Source organism: Eptesicus fuscus, chromosome 19 (assembly GCF_027574615.1).
Source record: "Eptesicus fuscus isolate TK198812 chromosome 19, DD_ASM_mEF_20220401, whole genome shotgun sequence".
Taxonomy (NCBI): domain Eukaryota; kingdom Metazoa; phylum Chordata; class Mammalia; order Chiroptera; family Vespertilionidae; genus Eptesicus; species Eptesicus fuscus.
The window spans coordinates 35,970,058-35,992,115 of NC_072491.1; the positions used below are offsets into that span (position 1 = coordinate 35,970,058).

Consider the following 22,058-nt stretch of genomic DNA (forward strand, 5'->3'; position numbering starts at 1 on the left):
CCAAGTGAATTAAAAATATGATGTACAGAATAAACTGGTGAATATAATAGAATCAGGGGCATAAAAAGGGAGTGGACTGACAACTCGCAGGGGTAAAGGGGTGTGAGGGGTGTGGGAAGAGACTGGACAAAAATCGTACACCTATGGATGAGGACAGTGGGGGGGAGGTAAGGGAAGAGGGTGGGATGGGAACCAGGTGGAGGGGAGCTATGGGGGGGGGGGGAGAAGAACAACTGTATAATCTGAACAATAAAGATTTATAAAAAAAAATAATAAATAAATAAATAAATAAATAAATAAAAATAAATAAATAAATAAATAAATAAACTATTTACCCTCTGGTTGGGGAAGAGAAGTGCAAACCATTTATTTACTCTTAAGTGTCCTTAGTTTAGGGAAGATAGGATTTACTAGGTAGACTACTGTTTTAACTAGTAAAATTCCACTGGTCCTGGAATTTTCCTAGCTTCTTACTATTCTGTAGCAATGTTAAAGCTAAACACATAGTCTATGTCTAAATATTAAATATTTAATTTGAGAAAAGCTTGTACACATTGAAACTATTTTAATTACAATTTCTTTTCCAAGGTTAAATGATTGCATAGAGAATTTAAGAAATAAGTAATTCATAGTGCAAACAATTTGAGAATTTATTATATTTATTTTAATTTTAAAAACAGTTGTCTAACAGAAAAAATAAAATTAATAGACTCATTGCTGGGGAAAAAAAAAAAGAGTAACAAAGCTGGAGGCATCATGCTCCCTGATTTCAAACTATATTGCAAAGCTATAATAATCATAACATATAGTATTGGCATTAAAAACAGACACAAAGATGAAAGAGAATAGAGAGACCAGACATAAAGCCACACTGGTGTGGCCTATTACTTTATGACAAGGGAACCAGGAATATACAGTGGAGAAAGAACCGTCTTTTCAATAAATGATGTTAGGAAAACTGACAGCCACATGTGAAAGAATGGAACTGGATTCCTGTCTGACACCAGACACAATAATCAACTCAAAATAGATTTTAAAACTTAAATGTAAAACCTGAAACCATAAAACTCATAGAAGAAAAGACAGGCAGTAAGCTCCTTGACATGGGTCTTGGCAATGATATTTTGGATTTGACACTAAAAACAAAGGCAAGTAAAGCAAAAATTATCATGTAGGACTACATCAAATTAAAAAAATCCTGCACATCAAATAAAACCATCAACAAAATGAAAAGGCAACATACCAAATGGAAGAAAATATTTGCAAATCACATATCTGATAAAGGATTAATATCCCCAAAATACAAAGACCTCATACAACTCAACAGCAAAAAACCCCAAACAATCAGATTTAAAAATGGGCAGACAATCTGAATAGATATTTCTTCAAAGAAGACATACAGATGTCTAACAGGTACATTAAAAGGTGCCCAACATTACTAATTATCAGGTAAATGCAAATCAAATCCATAATGAGATATTACCTCACACCTGTTAAAATGGCTATTATAAAAAAGGTAAGAAATAACAAGGGCTGGTAAGGATGTAGAGAAAACATAACCCTCTGTGCACTGTTGGTGGGATTGCAAATGGGCCTAGCCACTCTGGAAAACAGTATGAAGGTTCCTCAAAATATTAAGAATAGAACTATCATATGATCCAACAATTCCACTTCTGGGTATTTAACTGAAACAACCACAACAAACAAACAAAAAGAAAACACGAATTCTCAAAGATATATGCACCCCTATGTTCATTGCAGCATTATTTACAATAGCCAAGAAATGGATGAACCGATAAAGAGAATTTCACACACACACACACACACATACACACACACACTCACACTGGGGTCTCATTTGGCTATTAAAAAAAAAAGGAAATCTTAACATTTATGACAGCATGGATGGACCTTGATGGCATTATGCTAAGTGACATCAGACAGAGAAAGACAAATAACATACAATCTCATTTATATGTTGAACTAGAGGCCTGGTGCATGAAATTCATGCATGAGTAGGGTTCCTAGGCCTGGCTGGTGATCAGGGCTGATCGTGGCCTTCCGGCTACTGGCTGGGGCCTCCCTTCCCCAGCTGCCGGATGCTGGCCAGGGCCCCCTGCTGGTCAGTGCACGTCATAGTGAGCGATAGAACTCCAGGTCTCCCGGTTGAACTCCCGTGGGGACACCTTGCATATTAGCCTTTTATATACATAGATAAGAAAAAAAACTTAACCAAAACAGAACTCATAGATATAGAGAACAGATTGGCAGAGATGAGGGTTGGGGGTTGGGCAAAATGGATGAAAGGGGTCAAAAGGTACAAACTTCCAGTTGTAAAATAAGTCATGGGGATGTAATATACAGCATGGTGCCTATAGTTAATACTGTATTGCACATTTGAAAGTTGCTAAGAGAATAGATCTTAAAAGTTCTCATCACAAGAAAAAATTTTGGTAACTATGTAAGGTGATGGATGTTAATTACACTTATTGTGGTGATCATTTAGCAATATATACAAAAATCAATCATTATGTTGTACATCTGAAACTAATATAATGTTTTGTTAATTATATCTCAATAAAAATATTATAAGAATTCACGTTGCATGTCAGGAGATTAGCATATTTTCTTAATTTAAAGTTCTGGTGAAAATCTGGTGGCAGGTCCATTGTAGCATTTGGTTAAACCAAGTACCAGCTGACTAATGAACAAAATAGAGGTAGCATTATTTTGGGATCACTAGATGCTTTGTAATGGCAACCTTTATGGTCATGCATGTTTTATTCTCTCTTTGTTATGTTTTCCAGAGGGATAACCAATTGGCTGATAGAGTAACAAATGAAAAGTAACTTGACTCCATTGACCTGCTTAACTCCGTATGGGAACGATGGAAAGAAGCAACTGTTTGCTTTGAAACAGTGGAACAGGTATGGAACAGCTCCTTTCGGTTTTGCTTTCCTTTATTTCTTTGCACATCTATTTCCAGACCAGTTAAAAACGTCACGTTGTTCCTGACTGAGAACACAGAATCGGAGTTATAGGAACAGGTACTGTGCGTATTGTAACATTTCTGAGTTGTGTGTCTTGAGGTTGCTGTTTATATAAGTACCAGTGCAATTAAGAGAGAATTATTTTTCAATAGTAAATAAGTAATCATGCTAGGGATAATTATTATTTTAAAACAGAATTAGCAGTTTGAATGCGTGTTTAGCTTTAAGATACACAATTTGAATAAGGAGATTTTGCTCCAATAAATAGAGTCCTATGGAGGAATTACAGAAGTAATAACAGAATAGTAGAGCATGTTGGTTTCCCCAATCCAAGCTATCAAAAGTGTTTTTGCTGTGTTTAATGATTACTCCCCTGACCATTTTCCTTTTCTCAATTATGAAGGGACCCTGCCAAGAAAAGCATTGTTTGATTTTTTCCCATTTTTCAGAATTCACATAATAGATATAGATGAAGCTTCTTTTACTTTGAAAGGAACATTTCAAGTGAACATAAAGAATTTAGAACAGCATTTGTAAAGCCTTTAAAATATGCATTTATTTTGAATTAGATACCTATCATCATCAGCGTGCTGAATCTTCTTTCAATTATACCTATACCTATATATGGTTTGGTAGTGACTATATAGTAATCAATGCTTTAAGAAATTATGATATTAATGAATTGTAATGCAGCTAGAACTTATTTAAGTCCAGAAGATTAAGTATCAAGTACTGGATGATCAAGATTAAATTAATAACTGCATGACAACATTTTTTACTCCATTAGATAGCTTATGGATGAGAGACTATGAATAAATAATAATGACTTGAATTTTGCATAGGAATATTAGAATTCAAAGGCTACAGAAAAAGAATTCATAAAATTATATTTTATATAAGAAGTTAAATAAGGGTATGATTCCATTACTTAAGGTTATTTAAGGAGAGCTTTTAGGGAATGTTTTCACTATTACTCTGTAGTTTGTATGTTCTCAGAGCATAATATATTTTTACACATTAAAACAAGTAAGGATTTCAATGTATTCCTCTATTGAATTTGAAACTAAATGTTGTCTATATCAATAATATATGAAGAGTCTGGTTTCTAGCTCAGCAAGGAAACCGAAAAAGTAGAGGTTCTTGCTGTTGAATGTGCAGAGAGCAACCTTGCAGTTTTTTTGGTTGCTTTATGTTTCAGTTTGTAGTTAGCCAACCACTAACCACACTGACCAACTTTAAAGACATTTATCTGTCTGAAAGGAAATCTTTGGGGAATAAGGTAAAGAAGGTGATACATAGAATAAAAAATTTCCAAACTCCCTGTAACAACCCATTCTGAATATTATTCAACCCACATCACAGAGAAAATCAGCTATCATATTTCACTTAGGTACAGATTACAATGTGATTAGATTTATAATGGAAGAGATAATTTGAAAAAAAAATACATAAACCAAAGGAATAGCCAGTTATGATGTCTTTGCTGGTGTGAGTTTCCATGTATGAAATTATTTGAGAGATGCAATCTGCCGTCCTTTTTTTCATTGGGAAGAGGAGTGCGTAAGAGGGATGGCCATGGGACAGGGAAGGATAAAACCCAGGCTGTTTCCAGTACTATTCTCTGGAAATGGTAGCCCCCAACTGATCTATTCTCTGTTGTTCCACATCTGAAATAACTTTGAAGGAGGCAGCCTTAGAAAAAAAAATGTTCCAGTCAAACTGTCAAAATGTCCCGCTTCTTTCAACCCCCAAACCAGAAAATCTTTCATTCAATTACCCAACAGACATTTATTGCATAATAGGTGCCAGGCACAATACCAGGACTCAAAGCTGATCCCTGTCCTCCAGAAGATTCCTTCTTGTTCAGTTTTCCCTCTATACTTAGTACTAGTTTAACCCTGAACACTAGTTTCATTATTGGCTTTCAGTTTTGCATCCCATATTAATTTGCAATCTCCCTAAAGACCAGGCTTGCACTGCAGATTTTGAAAAATAAGTAACTGAATTGTCTGCTGTGGGTGTTAACATAATATGTTTAGCAGATTATCTTCAATACTATGTATATCTTTTTCCTGGATTAGTGACAGCAACACCCAAATATGAAGGAATCAAAGCTGGTCATGGAGTAGGATGCTTTCAAAGTGAAGATTGTGTATGTCTGTGCCTTGTTAAAATTGATTTTAGGACTACCAGTTGATTTTTGGGAACCCTGACATCTGTCTTATTTCATGATACAGATGAAGAGTAAATACATTTCCCCCTCAAATTACAACTTCCTTTTGAATGAATATAGAGAAAAATAGATAAAGCAAAGGTTACTATTTGCCATACTTTTCTTCTTAGTGCTCTTGACTAGCTATCTTTCTTATGGAAGCATGTTGACCCAAATTTATCTCTGCTCCTTTTTTTAAAAAAATGTATTTTTATTAATTTTAAAGAGGAAAGGAGAGGGAAAAGAGAGAGAAACATCTATGATGAGAGAGAATTATTGATCGGCACGCCCCACACTGAAGATTGAGCCTGCAACCTGGGCATGCGCCCTTATTGGGAATCACTGCTCCTTTTATCCATACTAGTAATGTCTACCCAATACATCTGAATCTGTTTGGTTTGAATCTCTTAGTATACCCTTGTAATTTCCCCCAAAGTATTCATCCCCAAATATCTAGAAGTCACATTCAATTTAAAGGAAGAGTACGTGCAGTGATTTAAGAAAAAATCTACAATTATCCTGGTAAGTTTTATGTTATATTTTACCATAAAAGCAAAACAACATCAACAACAGAAACAGAAAAACACACACACATAAAAACTACTTAGATTGTCCGCTCCTCTGACCACAAGTTCCTTGAAAATCATCATTCATATCTTGGCTTTGGGCCTTGTGTAGCAAGTGTTATCAGTGAACGAATGTGAATGAATGACGATAACAGGACCCAGAATGTGGTGTCAGGGATGTGGAGACACTCATGCTCAACTTGGGGAATCTATAGAAATAGTGGTGGCAGCAGCAGAGCCCAACGGGTACGTCCCAGTGTCAGGTGGGCTTGGTGGGAGCCAACTTTCCAGCTCTGCTCCCAGCAGGCTAATGACCAAACCAACACAGGCAAGAGCAGAGCTTTCCCAATGTTGCCTGGTGGATCAGGATGGTTTTAGAGGCTCGTGAGATGCCAGACTCAGTGAACATTACAGTGCTTGGTATTAAGTACAATCACTATGATTTTTAACCATCATCACTGTATTTTTCCAGAACTGTTTAATTATCCCCAAAAAGAAACTCCATACCTAGTAAGCAATAACTCCCCATTCCCCACTCCCCTTCAGCCCCTGGTAACCTCTATTTTACTTTCTGTCTCTATGAATTTGCCTATTCAAGTTACCTCATATAAGAGGAACCATACAATATTTGTTCTTTTGTGACTGGCTTAGCATATTTCACTTAGCATAATGTTCAAGGTTCATCCATATTGTAGCATGTGTCAGAATTCCATTTCTTTTTACCACAGAAAAATATCCCATTGTATGTACCCACCACATTTTCATTAATCTCTTTATGAACACTTGGGTTGTTTCCACCTTTTAGCTTTTATGAATAATTCTGCTATGAACAATGGTGTTCATTTTTGTTTAATAATTGATTTGATGCTTATGTTTAGGTTCATTTTTTGTCTTTATTTTTAGTAGTTTCCAATTTTTCTATAATAAGTAAATTATTTACAGATAGGGAAAGTCATGGCAAGGCCAACATTCCAACCCAGAAGGTCTGACTACAATGCACTCTCTGATTTATACACTGTGCCACCTTTAATAAAAATATTTACATTTTCCTTTGAACCTAATATATTCTGGGTACATCAGATGCATTATTTCTAAATCCTTAAGATATCCGTATGATGTCTTTTTTATCCTTATATTAGGTTGAAGACATTAAGGCTTGGAGAGGTTAAGTGGTGGATGCAGGAATGCCCCTAGGTGTGCTTGCTACTCCGCCTGGCCCTTCCTAGAGCCAGAACATAGCAGGAAGATGGTTCCTTGAGACTTGGGATAGCACCACTCTTTCTGGATAGACTTCAGGGAAAGGAGCTATCTCAGGGGCAGAACCCATGAGCACTGTGGGGCCTCTGGTATCACATAGCTGCCCAGAAGTTCTACCCTGGCTCCCAGATAAGGCCAGGATTTTTTCCTTAATACTTACAAAAAGTTGTTTCTATAAACTCTTGCCCTATGTTAGGCCAATAGGTCAAGGCAAAATGGATGATTATTTCAATTTTTGGCTAACTTTGGAAAGCAGACAAAGAAGGAGTTCTACAAGTTCTACACATTTATTAAAAAAGAAATCTATACATGCCTGACCTATGAGGATTGTTTCTCAATAATTCTGAATTAGTTGAATACTTATATAACATCTTGCTTCTATTTTGCCATATTCCATTTGCATAGCTGCCTGTAGCCTTTCATACTGACTTAAGTTCTCCTTATGGCAATCCTAACCCTTTACTCCCCTCGTTTTGCAGCTGGTATAAAAATGTACTTCAGGTTGTCATTTTGCAAAAGATCAGAAACGAACTATCTTCCTTTTAGGATCCAGTATGCATAACCTTCATGGCTATTTCCCCCTTTAGGTTTTACAGCTGGAGAAAATGGCATGTAACGTCCCTAACCAAAGACAGCGGACTATGTCAACCTCTGGAGAAGCTCTGTATGAAATTCTTGGTCTGCAGAAGGGAGCATCAAATGAAGAAATTAAGAAAACCTACAGGTACAGAGGCAGTTCAATGATGACATTTTCTGTACTACTAGAGATATTTTGTGATTGGTAAGGGCCTTCAATTAAAGATATTTGCTCTCTGCCAAGACCAGGTAATCTCAGTTTGGGAGCTCATGTTCCCTGTTCCATAAACACAGGCAATTAGGAATAGAGAGGCAGACATTGATTTTATGAAAGAACTGTCTCATGATGCTGGGCCTTAGGAAAGGGCAGCCTATGTTCTAAGCCAACAATGAGAGAGGTAGGGGTGAAAGAAGCTGGGGGGGGGGGAGGGGAAGAAAGGAAGGGAAAGAGAGAAGGAGGAGGAAGAAGAGAAGGAGGAGGAGGAGGAGGAAGTGAAAGAGGAGGAGGAGGAAGAGGAGGAGGAGGAGGAGAAGGAGGAGGAGGAGGAGGAGGAGGAGGAGGAGGAGGAGGAGGAGGAGAGATGGAGAGAGAGATCTCACTGTGAATGAATAGGAGTTGTGATTAAGCTCATAGCCCATATAATAGCGTTTCAACAAATATTTTTAAAGGGGGGTTTGTTGCTGTATTGTATGCTATACTTTTTAACTCTTCAGTTTTGATCTTTCATATCTGATCTAGTTTCAGGTTAGCTATTTTTGGGAAAATTTGAAATACCTTTTTATTTAAACCTCCAAGGATTTTTTTTTAAAAAAAGGATTGAGTACAAAAATAATTTACTTATTATAGAAAAGTTGGAAACTACTAAAAATAAAAATAACATATATCCATAATTCTATCTCTAATGATAATTATCATTGATATTTTTTCCTTCTAGTCTTTTTTTCCTGTTTAGATATTTTAAACTTAAATTGGATTAATCTATATTCTCTTTCACTTTAACAAGGTCCTATCATAAAATTATACTTGTGTTATTAAATATTTTGATTTTTAATGATATGGATATTCTCTAATTACTTTGTTAGCTATTTTTAAAAACATGTACATTCTTTTAATTTTTCCCTAGAGTTAATTTCCTTGTACATAAAACATGATGTACATTTTCAATTATGTCCTTATTTATTGAGGAATAAAGTTGTGCTGTTAGAAAGAAAAATTAATCAAAATATAAATGAAAGTTTATTTTTAATCAGTTACTTCTTATTTGGCCTTGAATTAGGTTTTTAAAACTTATGGGTTTGTTTTTTTTATGTATGTAAGTTTAGAATTTTTAAGTAGATAAATTTGTTAGTCATTTACTGTATGGATTTTATTTTATCTGTCATGGTTAAAAAGCCTTCCCAATTACAATATTATAAAAATACTAGAGGCCTGGTGCATGAAATTTGTGCATGGGTAGGGTCCCCAGGCCTGGCCTGCGATCAGGGCTGATCAGGCCTTCCTTCCCTCGGCTGCCGGCTGTTGGCCGAGGCCTTGCTTAGTTCTGCGCCACCTCCTGGTGGTCATTGCTTGTCATGGCAGGCGGTTGAACTCCTGAGGGGACAATTTGCATATTAGCCTTTTATTATATAGGATTAACTCATTTCTTCTAGTACATTTATGATTTTACATTTTTTATATTAAATCTTTGGTCAATTTGGAGTTTAACATGAGGAATGAAGGTCTGATTTCACATTTATTTTTTCCTAAATCACTAGCCCACCAAAATTTATTGAATTCTCTATTTTTATCTATTGATGGAAAAATTCTTTAGCTTTGTATTGGAACCTTCACTATGTGGTAAACTGTAGGACCCAAAAGGCCTTCAAGGAGCATGTGTTGAAGAATAAGTGACAATGGAGGAAATAATCCAAACAGTTTTGTGAAAATGGTAAAGTTTGATCAAAGTCAGTATCAATTTTCCAGCTTATATTTCACTTACGGTAGTGGGGAGAGAAAGAGTCTTTGCCATTTTATTGTGTTCTAGAGCTATCCAGGTGTGTGCCTAGGAGCTGCTCAGTCCTATGCCTGGATATCCTTGGATGAGGGTCACTAAACTTGACTTTTAAGGCTTTGCTGCTGAGACATTGTGCTGGGGGTGGGAGTTGGGAATTAAAGTAATTGTATTATAAGCTTAATATCTACAAAGATTCTCTCTAAATTGAGAAAAAAAGTGATGTCTAACTAACTACCTTGTAAGTTTTAAAATCCACTTTACAAATGACTTTTAATTGCCTTTATTAATTTTGTAAGCTAAAATTTCAGGTCATATCCTAATTAAGGCACTAATTATGCTGAGCTGTTTGCAAGTTTAATAATTACAACCTAAAGTCTTTTCATGTAGTCAACATCTTCCTATTAATTTTGTTTTAATGTCATACAAATATTATTTTTTCAGCTGATTAGGGTACTAGTATGCTGCCAAAAGCATCTGCTTCTATCTAAATTACACATTTGTATTCTGGAAGTTATTCAAAGTGTATGAGCAGGCTGAAAAACTACTCATAATATCATTGTTATATTCAGGGATCTGATTTAAAGCAGTCAAAATGTAGTGAAATTAAAAGTCAGTGAAATTTAATAAAATTACCAACTGTTGAATCCATACGCTGCTTGACCTCTGTTGTAATCCTTGGTTGTTCTCTTGAAAACAAGGCTGAGTTAGAAAACATTTTTTTTCTTCATTTACATTTTATTTTTATTTTTGAATAGATAATAAAATCACCTGATTAAAATGAGATCAAACAAACAGGTATACAAAAAATCTCCCTCATACATCACATCTCCAAGTTCTCTCTTAGGGGAAAGCAATTCCTTGTGTACCCTTCTAGAGAGATCATCTATCTATATAAGCGTATATCCAGACTTTCTCATCTGGGCAAAACAGTACAGGTTTGTCTCTCTCTGATCCTCCCTGCTAAGCATGACTAAAAAGCCTTAGAAATAATGCAAAAGACAAGTAAAAGAGAACTCTGAAAGGTAGAAAGAGAAGATGAATTGGTTAGGGACCACAAGCTAGAAACTGCATGTTAAATCCAAAGTAGCTGCCCATTAAAATAAAAATACATAAATAGGAACCAGAGTCTCTTAATACAACAGCCAAAATGTCCACATGAATATCACTCATTGTACCAAGAACCAAGAAAATCACAAGTTACATGAGAAAAAATAATCATCTGACTTCCACACTGAGATGAACCAGATATTGGATTTATCTTCTAAGTATTTTAACGTAACTATAATAAAAAAGATTCAGCAAGCAATTACAAATTCTCTTGAAACAAATGAAAAAAAAAAAGTTCACCAAAGAAATAGAAATTATAAAAAAAGAACCAAGTGGAAATTATAGAACTGAAAAATAGCAGAAATGCTACAACAAACTCGAAGAGCTCTGTAGTAGAGGGAGCTGACTAAGGATAGAATCAGCGAAGTTGAGAACAGATGGAGAGAACTTAGCCAGCCTGAACAACAGAGAGAAAATAAACAACAGAGTCTCAGGAACCTGTACAGCTATAACAAAAGATCCATCATGTATAGTATTAGAGTCCTAAAAGGGAAAGAAAGAGAATGGGACCAAAAGAGTGTTCAGAGAAATAATGATTAAAAATTCCCCGAGCTTGGCAAAATCTATAAACCTACAGATCAAGAAGCTGAGTGAACCATAAATAGGATAAATCTAGAGAAATCCATGCCAAGACACATCATAATTAAACTTCTGAAAACCAAAGACAAAGAAAATACCTCAAAAGCAGACAGAGAAATAACACATTATTTATGAGGGAACATCAATTCAAATGACAGCAGATTTTTCATCTGAAACAACAGAGGCCAAAAAGAAGTGACACAACATTTTTCAAGTGTTAAAAATAAAGAGCTGTCAACTGTGAATTCTGTATTTGGTGATACTATACGTCAGAAATTAAGGGAAAATAAAGTATTCTCAGATAAAGAAAGAAAATGATGAAGAAAGGAATCTTGGATCATCAGGAAGGGAGAAAGGAAAATGAACAATGCAGAAATATGGGTAAATAAAATAGATTATCCTCCTCATGAGTTTTCTAAATTACATATGATGATTAGTATACAAATTATAACATTATCTGATACTCAAGACAATTATATCTAAAATTGAGGAGGATAATGGGACCCAAATGGGAGTCAAGTTTCTGCACTTTACTCAAATTGGTAAAACAATATCAGTAGACTGTGATATATATATGAAAATTTTATTCAAGTAACCCACAGGAAGACAAGAAAAGGGAAATGGAGGAGTGAGAAACAGAGGGCACAAACAAAAAACAAATAATAAAATGATAGGCTTAAGCCCTGACATAATAAGTATATTAAAGGTAAATGGTCTAAGTATATATTGTATTTTCCTTCCTTGTTATACAAATGGTGGTGTACTAAAACTCCTATCCTGTACTTTGCATTGTTCTCTTAACAATATACCTTGGAGATCATTCTCAGGAATGATCAGTTCATAAAACGTTTCATTCTTTTCATATTGCAGCATCATGTACCATAACAAAGATGTCCCGTGATTTAATCAGTTCCCTGTTGATAAATATTTAGGTTGTTTTAAATCAAGACTTCCTTTTAAAACCAACTTAGAGCTTCTCAGGAAAACCCCATGGTCCCAGAAAAGACAGAGATGGGGAGAGGGAAACTGTCTTTGTTCTGCCCACTTTCCAGTTTTTGCTATGCCCCTATTCCAAATTCCTGGAGCAAGGATCTAATGGACCCAGCTGGGTCAGACACTCAGCCAAGTCTAGCTGGCTCTGACTAGAGAACTGGAATCACAAATACCCACTACCTTCGCAAGGACTGTAGGATCCAACTCTGTGGGAAGAAGAAGGGGCAATGTTCTCTAAGCGTGGGTATAGAGTTGGGAAGGAAATTACCAATATTTCTAGTTCTTTCTTCCCTTAAACACTCACATAAATAGTAGCCTCATAGACCTAGCTCAGCCCCTTCTTATGTTTATTTATAAGTCTTTATCATAAAATCTTTCTCTGAGTAAAGCATCTATTTTCATATAGCATCTATTTTCCTACAATAGTATAACCATGTTTCATTTGTTAGCTGATAAATAGGAGTCCCCAGCTACCTCAGAGGGCGGCTGGGAGGAGTGACAAGAGGAAGGCTTCTGTGTCAATCCATCATGTACTGAAGCTCTTGTCTCATTGAGATTTTGTAAAGATAAATGAGATCATTTTTTTCTCAAAGTGTGTGGAGCTCTTTGTGGAAGACTACAGTGAAAATACCAGGTACAATTATGAATGGATAGATATCCTCATCATCCTTAAAAGTCTAAAATTATCCTGCCATTTGCTGCTACTGTTCAAAAACCATTTAAAGTGACGTTTTGCTCCATGTCAAAAGTGCCATATCACAGGGTAAGAGTCATTGTATGAGTCTCATCCATGGCCTTTGTTATGGAATAAATCTGCCTTTCATATTGTACAGCATAATAATTCCAAGGAGCTTAAAGTTTAAGGCTCATTTAATCCAATTTTTTCATGGCTGGGTAACACCACTTAATCATAACAGTGTTTGCATGAGATAAGCAAATATTTTTCCCTATTCTCCCACTGCCTAAAAGTCTTTACTCCCCCTTTTCATGCTGTCTGAAGGAGACTCATTTTAGTTAATCAAATACACCTGGAAAGGCTAAGCGGTTACTTATCTTGCACGTATTTGCTGTAACTTTAAACTGGCATGTTTCCCTCTTTCACCTAATTTAAGTAGTCTCTCTGAGGCAACAGGAATTTGAGTTAGGAAGCTGGGGAGGAAAGGGAGGGAGGAGGAGAGAGAGACTGGTGAATGGTGGGACAATTGGCGAGAGGATTGGTTGGTGAAATAAGAGACTCAAAGCTTGTTCTCTAATCCCCAATACCAGGCTTTGGCCCTTTTCAAGTGAGTCAAGAACTTGAGTTCCCTGTAAAGTCTTCACCACCCAAGTCCTTTTAGGAGTTTCCCCTGGGAAAGTCTCCCAGGATCCAGGAATGAGTTCATCCTCACGTAGCAGTGTTGCTCCAACAAACCAAGTTTCCAGCCTGTGAATGATACTTCTTTCATCCACTCAGTGGGCATGTCCTTGGTCACTGCAGGCACAACTCAGCATGCTGGGCTCTGCTGCTGCAGCTCCGCTGGTTCTCAGCTGGGCAGGGCTGCTCTGCTGCTATTCTGTGCCACCCCACCAGGCCTGGCAGGGATAGCAGGTCTCCTTGCTAAATAGTCAGTGACCAAGTCTTCAAATTACTCTTCCAGGCCAAGAAGCCACCTATGCTATTTATCTGGAGACTTGAGGGAATCAACAGTGCCTGCTGGTCTGTACGCCACTAAGAGGTAGAGGCTGCATATAGGGGATAGCTCCCTCCTTCTTGTGATACCCCCTATTAGAGCCTCCAGGGAGTGTCAAAGTTTGATAGAAAAGCTCCTTCCATCTTTTCTTATAGGTCTCTTTCTAAAGGACGCAAACACATGCTCAGAGGTGAGTCAGAGATCAGCAGTAATGACCCTATACTTAGACTCTCCATCCTCTCTGACCCATAAAGCTTTGCTCCTGGGTCAAGCTCATTATGCTGGGCTCTTTCTTCCCTGAGATGGCATTCTTTTCAAGGAATCTCTGCCATCCCCAGATAGGCTTCCATCAGGCTGCCCAATGGTTCATCAGATATACCCAGCTGTGGCTGCACCAGCAGGGTATATGACGTGGATTTCTTTCTGGAAGGCTCCTCAGGCTTGGAGGACTTCTGGGAGGCTGCCTCTAGGCCTCCAAGCATGCCTTGATGTGCTCAAACTCCCAGCCATGAACAGTAGGCTGAATTGGCTCAAAGATGCATGCACCTCTCTACCATAGCTCTATAACAAACAAGGCTACCTGTTCTGTATTCTCCTTAGTAACTTGAATGAGGTAAATATAGTTTGCTGCTCAGCAAGCACTTTAGGTGTGTGATTAGATCCTTCTTTTCTTGATATTGACTGGTACATAAAAATCCTTCAGTCCAAAGTCAGTAGATGTTGATCTATACCTCATATTGCTATCTGATTATAGCAGAAGCCAAGAAGGGTGATGAGAGCACTTAGCAGCCCCTAGTATATCTGGAATCTCTCACAATCATTAATGGCTTTCTAGCAGCCAGTTCTGTTCATTATTCAACAAATATTTATTGAGCACCTACTATGTGCTAGGCCAGTGGTCGGCAAAATCATTAGTCAACAGAGCCAAATATCAATAGTACAACGATTGAAATTACTTTTGAGAGCCAAATTTTTTAAATTTAAACTTCTTCTAACGCCACTTCTTCATAATAGACTCGCCCAGGCCGTGGTATTTTGTGGAAGAGCCACACTCAAGGGACCAAAGAGCCGCATGTGGCGCGCGAGCCGCAATTTGCCGACCACGGTGCTAGGCAAACAGACAAAATCCCTGTACTCCCGAAGTCTATATTCTGGGCTGGGGGAGTAGGGAAGCTTAATAATAAGTAAATAAGTAAAACATACAGTCTATCGGATGTTGTGAATGCTGTGCAGAAAAGCAAAGCAGGTAGGAGGTGCTGGGAGTGGTGCTAGAGGTTACATATTCTCTTCAAGGTGTTCCACATAGATTTTAACACCCAAATCCCTTGGTTGCAGTGAATTCTAAGTACAAAGTAGAAGTTAAGAGCACAGGGTATGAATTCAGAAAAATCTGGATTTAAATCCCGTCTCTTAGCCTCACTTTCTTCAAAATACAGATAATATACTGAGCTCAGAGGACTGCTGAGGATTAAGTGAGAAGATACATGTAAAGTGTTTAGCCAAGGTCTGGCACATGGGTACTGGGTGATACAAAGAATACTTAAGAAGTCATACAAAAAATACAAAAGAAGTAATAGAAATAGCCCTGTAGAATGGCATTCTTCAAACTAGTTAGGGCTTGGGTGCAAGGAAACTGTTTTAGGAGTATTGTATGTGGTGGGGGGGGGGCGAGGAGGAGGGGGATATTTAGATTTCTGTGACATTTAAATTCCATTGCATACATTTAAAAGTGTATTAAAACTGTTTTATTTTGCCGAAGCTGGTTTGGCTCAGTGGATAGAGCGTCGGTCTGTGGACTGAAAGGTCCCAGGTTCGATTCCGGTCAAGGGCATGTACGTTGGTTGCGGGCACATCCCCGATGTTTCTAGCTCTCTATTCCCTCTCCCTTCCTCTCTGTAAAAAATCAATAAAAATATATCTTAAAAAAAAAACCTGTTTTATTTTAACATGCCAGTGTTTGTACTATGCTGAAAATTTTGTACTCTTTGCATCTGTTTATTCTCATAAAAAAATTTTAGATACTGCCCTGGCTGGTGTGCTCAGTGGTTAGAGTGTCAGCCCACACACTGAAGGGTTGCAGGTAAGGGCATGTATCTGGGTTGCAGGTTCAATTTCTGGCCCCAGTTGGGGTGCATGTGGAGGGAGGAAACCAATCAATGTGTCTCTTTCACCTCTCTCTCTCTCTCTCTCTCTCTCTCTCTCTCTCTCTCTCTCTCTCTCACTTTTCCTCTCTCCTTTCCTCCCTCCCTCCCTCTCTCCTAAAAATCAAAGGGAAAAATATCTTCGGGTAAACATTAACAAATAATCAAACAAAAAAATTAGATATCAAGTTTAGAATGTGGAGAGAATGGTCTCTCAAAATTTTAAGGGGCATATAAGCAAAAAGTTAGAATCAGAGAGGGAATGCGGGAGAGAGGGAGGGAGGGACCCAAACATTACACCCAAAATGATTACAAGGGGTTGGGTGAAGGAGGCCTGTGGGGGCCTTCTTTGAGGCCCTCCATGTGCTCCCTGGCCCACTGTGATGTCCAATCAGAGCATCAGAGAGGTTTTAGTTCCTTCCTTTCCTGCCTCTCCCACTCCATCAGTTCTCTGAGGGAAGGCACTGTGCTTTGTCTTCCTCACACTTCCAGCCCTAGCACCATGCTAATGGTACCAAATATAAGAATAAATTGGTCAGCAAATAGATTTTTGCCTCTGTTTTCTCTCTTTGATTATATTCTCAGTTTCTTCAGGATCATTCTCAAAGGTTTTGTCACCTCGCTGGATAGGGAGTCATTTACTGACCCAGTAAACAGAGAGGGCAGACCAGCAAGGAAAGGCAATGGTTTCAGTCTGGGACCTGCTCACTTTGTATGGTTGTGGGACCTTCCAGTGAGAAGTAGTTAGTGGATAAGGAAGGGAAAACTGTAGAAAATACAGCCAGTTGTGCAATTTGGAGAATTTGAATCTTGAGTATTCAAAATCTCATGTGTAACTTCAATGTTAGTTTTTATTTACACTGATATGTACATTATTGAAGTTAGAGAAGAACAAGGAATTGGATGCCTAAAAGGGAGGCTGACTGCTTTCCCTTGGTGCAAGAAACTAACAAAATGCTGACCTACTTTCTGAATGAGATCTAACTCTCCCTTAACATATCAGAGACCATAAAATCAGAGTGAACTAGTTTTATACATCAGCACCTGGATCTCTGTGCCTCATTGATGAGCTTAGTTTCTCCTTGTTGGCAAGGTCCCAAATATCCTGGTATAGAGCAGCAGTAATTAAATTGATTCTTCTATTTCATTCAATTTCACATGGAACTTTCTGGAATTCATCTTCCATCTCTAAAAGGTGAGTTGCCTCAGAGTAGACGAAAGTGAGTCAAAAGTCATTTTCACAAGGATCAGGAAGGAGTGTCATTTCCATAGTGATTTGTGGCAACCCCAAGTGGTGGTGCTTTTACCCATCTTTATTAGCAATTACAGGTCATAACAGAGGCTGATGATGAATAAAGTATAAATGTCAGGGGAATACATAGCTAATAGAAGAATGGTAAATATTTACAAGGCAAGATGATGATTCAAGCTCACAAGATAAATTGAAATTAATCTCTATCAAGCACTAATTTGTTTCCTGAATTCTAAAACCTTCCACTAACAACAAGAGAATATGAGGCTAAGTCAGAGTTATCTTCCAGCTCTTGCATACCCTCCCTTCTCCCATGGCAAATTTTCCTCTTGATCTTCTTATTTATTCATGCAACTTCAACTTCGTTGTTCCTGGGCACAAGAATCGTAATGATCAATGACTTCTTTTTCACTCATTTACTCAATACCTATTTAGTATTGGATACTTACTCATATTATACCTATCCATATCTATAGTTTGTACCATTTAAAGAGCTTATCTTATATAAAGTTAGATTTAGTAAGGTTTAAAAGATGCATACTGAAAGACAAGCCAAATAAAGGAGTCAGTTGTGGATACAATAGATTAACTTGAGCATAGGATTCATATTAATCATTTAAATGAAAGTTGATGCTTCATTCCATCATTCATTCCTGTCCCAGGCACTATACTAGGCTCTGGGATTACAATTATAAGTAAACCATGGTTACTGATCTCATGTAACTTGAAGTCTAATGGATGAAACAGAAATTAATCAAATGATGACAAAAATGAGTGCCTAATTACGGATGAGATACAGTGCCCTGGAGGAAAAAAGCATGGTTCCACAAGAGTATATGACAAAGACAGCTGATCTGGACTAGGGATTAGAGAAGTCTTCCCCAAGAAAGTGAATGCAGTCTTAATTTTAGAAAAGTTTACATGATGATTTGTAGTCATTATTACATTTGATTCTCACATTCGTGTATTATAGGTACTTTTATTGTCTTCATTTTACACTTGAAGAAACAGGTTTGAAAATGTAGGTTAAGTAGCTGTCACACACAGTAAGTACTGGCACTTGGGTTGCTTTACTCCAGAGCCCACTGCTCTTAACCATAACATTTCTGAGTTTAAAACAATTGCCATGAATCCAAAGGATTCAAAGGCCAGAACCTGAGTGATGGGCCATATTGGAGGATGATGCAAAGGTCAATATCTGAGAAGGAAGCCTGGAGATGAAATTCAGGGTTCTTAGTCCCAGGCTGGGATTTAAATACAGGAGTAGAGAAAGGATCCAGAATGAGCACCAAGCTTTAAGTTCAAGACAGTGTGAGGAAGTGGGGTCATTCTCAGCACTCCTAGGGAATGACTGCACATACCAGGTAACGTGACATCTTTCCTTGCATTGAGATAGACGTGGATTCTGGTATCTACTAGCAAAGTTCATATTATACATCTAATGGCTAAAATAGGTAGATCCACAAGGGAGTCCTTATAGGTCCTAAGGTAATGTAATGCACCTCTTGCAGCAATACGACTAAACTGAACTGCTTCTTAAGTCATCTTTTGATTTAAAAAAAATCATGGCTTTACTCAAAAGATGTTACTTCCATATACCCTACAAGCTTTAGCTATGCCTGATGGATTTGATAACTAGTTGGTGAATAAATGCATGTATGAAAGCATAAATGAGTAAATCAGCGAGAAAAAGCAATGCTTCCTGGGTGCTTTAGCAATGGGGTTAAACCAAATAATCTAATACACCCATAAGGAAATAATGTGAACATAAATTTGAAAGCAAGAATATGAAGATACAATACTGTTTGACCTCAATGAAAACTGTTACACCTATTGCATACCAAAATGTCCCTTAAGTCTGCTTTATGTCTATCAGTAATCTTAAAACAAAAGCATCTATAACAATAAAAGCATAATATGCTAATTAGATCAGTGTCCTTCCAGAGGTCCTTCCGTCCTTCCGGATGAAGCCAGGGCTGCGAGGGAAGCCCACGTCCTGGGTGCCAGAGGGAAATATGTGCCGGCAGCCAGGGGAAGGAAGGCCTAGTAAATAATAAGAGTATACTTTCAAAGGGATATGTTTCTATAAATTTTAATACATTTTAATGAAATTGATATTAAAACTATTGAAAGGTAGTGATGTCAGTGAAAATGATGGCATAAGAAACTCCAAATTTCTGATCCTTCATAAAAGCTTCTAAATATCTGAAAAAAGCTGTCAGAATAAACCTTTTCAGAATCTGGGAAAACTAACCAACTATAAGACATTGTAGAAAGAAATTGAAGAAGACACAAACAGAAAGATATTCCATGCTCATGGATTGAAATAATTAATATTGTTAAAATGTCCATATTACCCAAAGCAATCTATATATTCAATGCAATCTCTATCAAATTCCAAAAGCACTTTTCACAGAAATAGAACAAAGAATCCTAAAACAGGTATGGAACCACAAAAGACCCCGACTAGCCAAAGCAATATTGAGAAAGAACAAAGCTGGAGGCAACACGATCCTTGACTTCATACCTTATTATGAAGCTATAGTAATCAAAACAGTATGGTATTAGCAGAAAAACAGACATACAGATCAGTGAAGAGAGCCCAGAAGTAAATCTGCTTGTATGGTTCACTTAATTTATGACAAAGGAGCCAGGAATGTACAATGGGGAAAGGACAGTTTCTTTAATAAACTGAACAGCCACATGCAAAAAGAATGAACTGGACCACTATCTTACATCATACACAAAAATTACTTCAAAATGGATTAAAGACTTGACTGTAAGAGCTGAAACCATAAAATTACAAGACGGAAACACAAGTGGTAGGCTCCTTGACATCAGTCTTGGTGATAATTTTTTTTTTGGATTTGACACCAAAAGCAAGACAACTAAAGCAAATATAAACAAGTGGGACTATATCAAACTACAATGTTTCTGCAAAGCAAAGAAAACCATCAACTAAATGAAAGAGCAACCTACTGAATGGGAGAAAATATTTGTAAGCCATATATCTGGTAATAATTTAATATAAGATATATAATACATACAACTCAATAGCAAAAAACAAAGACAAAAACCCATCTGATCAAAAAAATGGTCGAAGGAGCTGAATAAACATGGTTTTCCAAAGAAGACATATAGCTGGTACATGAGTTGCTCACTATCACTAATCATCAGGTAAATAATAATAGCAAGTGGCATTTTAACTTTTCAAAAGTTTAAGTATTTTTAACTCTCATATTAAAAACATACTCAAGCATAATGCCTCATAAAGTCAAGTAAAAATCTGGGATTATTTGCCAGGAATCATTGAAGTACAGTGGAGTCACTGTCTTGACCGCCACTAGAGGTCAGCACTTGCCTCTCAATGTGTTTCTACATGATGGAAAAGACCAATTCCCTGAAACAGATTCCCATTTATGGTTCCTATTGTTATCTCATGCAATCTGTCTTGAATCACAAATGTGACTGTGGATCCAAGACAACACCCAATTTCCAGGGGGAGATTATCAGGTATTACATCTCTAAATTTGAAGAAATCATAGGACTGTGTAATGTGCCTTCAGGGGGCCCTTTGCTTTTGGTATGATTCAATTACTTGAGTTGTACATTATGGTATCAGGTGTTCAGAAATAATTTTGTAGCAGAGGTAGTACTGGCATCATTATTTGCTATTTAAATTCTATTCTGTCCCTTGACTCTACACTAATCCTGGACCAGTGGATCCTGCTTCCTTGAGCCCCATTAATACTCTCGTTTCAGCTCTCAGTAGCATATTGCTTTTTTTTTTTTTTTGAGCTTTTTGTAGGGAGTGAAACTGTACTGGGTACAAATACATGAAATGTTTGTAGGGGGTTTGAAAGACTTGAGGGCTGGTCAAGGGAAAAGATGTGACCAAGAAAGCCAGTAACACACAACATGCTTTATTGAGCGGTGCTTCCACAGGATCAAAGGAGAGGGGAAGCCCCTCATGGAATGAGATCTTTCAGAGACTAACAGCATGGGGCCACCCTCAGAATGGGAAACGGGCAAAGGCACTCCCAACAGAAGAAGAATGTGGGAAGGAGACTCACTGTCTAGGTGATGTCACTCAGAAGCTTAGTGAGAAGTCTTGAAGTCAGAGAGCTCCAATGGGCCATGGCAGCTTGAGTCTTATAACCACATGGTTGTATCTTATCAATGGCCAGCAGCTGTAGGGTGAGGTCTTGCAATATATAAAGCAGGCAGGCTCTAAAAAGCTAACAATCTTCTTGTTTGGGTTATTTTTAAAATACTTGAATGTATAAAAATTGGAGTTTGACACCAGTAGGCTTTTGAGCTAATGGGTCTTAGCCTGCAATAAAGAAGCAAACCAAGGCCTGGCTGTTGTGGCTCAGTTGGTTAGAGCATTGTCCCATGCACTGAAGGTTGCAGGTTTGATTCCTGGTTAGTGCACATACCTAGGTTGTGGGCTTGATCACCAGGTGGGGCCCCTATGGGCCACAACCAATCAATGTATCTCTCTCAATTGATGTTTCTCTCTATCTCTCTCCCTTCCTCCCTCTCTAAAATCAATGTTTTAAAAAAGAAACAAATGAACAACATAGGGGTCAACATAGAGGTGCTTTGGCTCATTTATACAACAGTGGTATCAAGTTTTTTGCACAGTTTATATTTGAAAGGAGAAAACATAAACATAAAAACTAAGAAGTTTCTGAATTAAGACTTTCTGAGTATCACTG

The 22,058-nt window shown here is 37.4% G+C and overlaps 2 protein-coding genes across 3 annotated transcripts in view; one reads left to right on the top strand and one right to left on the bottom strand.

Annotated features, from left to right (window-relative positions):
* The window catches only part of CRH (corticotropin releasing hormone), a 339,387-nt gene that overhangs the window by 48,716 nt on the left and 268,613 nt on the right, over positions 1–22,058 (bottom strand). The gene's annotated exons all lie outside the window — the stretch shown is intronic.
* Positions 1–22,058, top strand: part of DNAJC5B (DnaJ heat shock protein family (Hsp40) member C5 beta) — a 59,626-nt gene that overhangs the window by 21,826 nt on the left and 15,742 nt on the right. For both annotated transcript variants that reach the window (XM_008150377.3, XM_028158798.2), the window contains 2 exons: positions 2,808–2,927; positions 7,613–7,749. In XM_008150377.3, coding sequence (XP_008148599.1) covers positions 7,631–7,749 — 119 coding nt within the window. In that variant the 5' untranslated portion in view covers positions 2,808–2,927; positions 7,613–7,630. The remainder of the gene's footprint in view (positions 1–2,807; positions 2,928–7,612; positions 7,750–22,058) is intronic.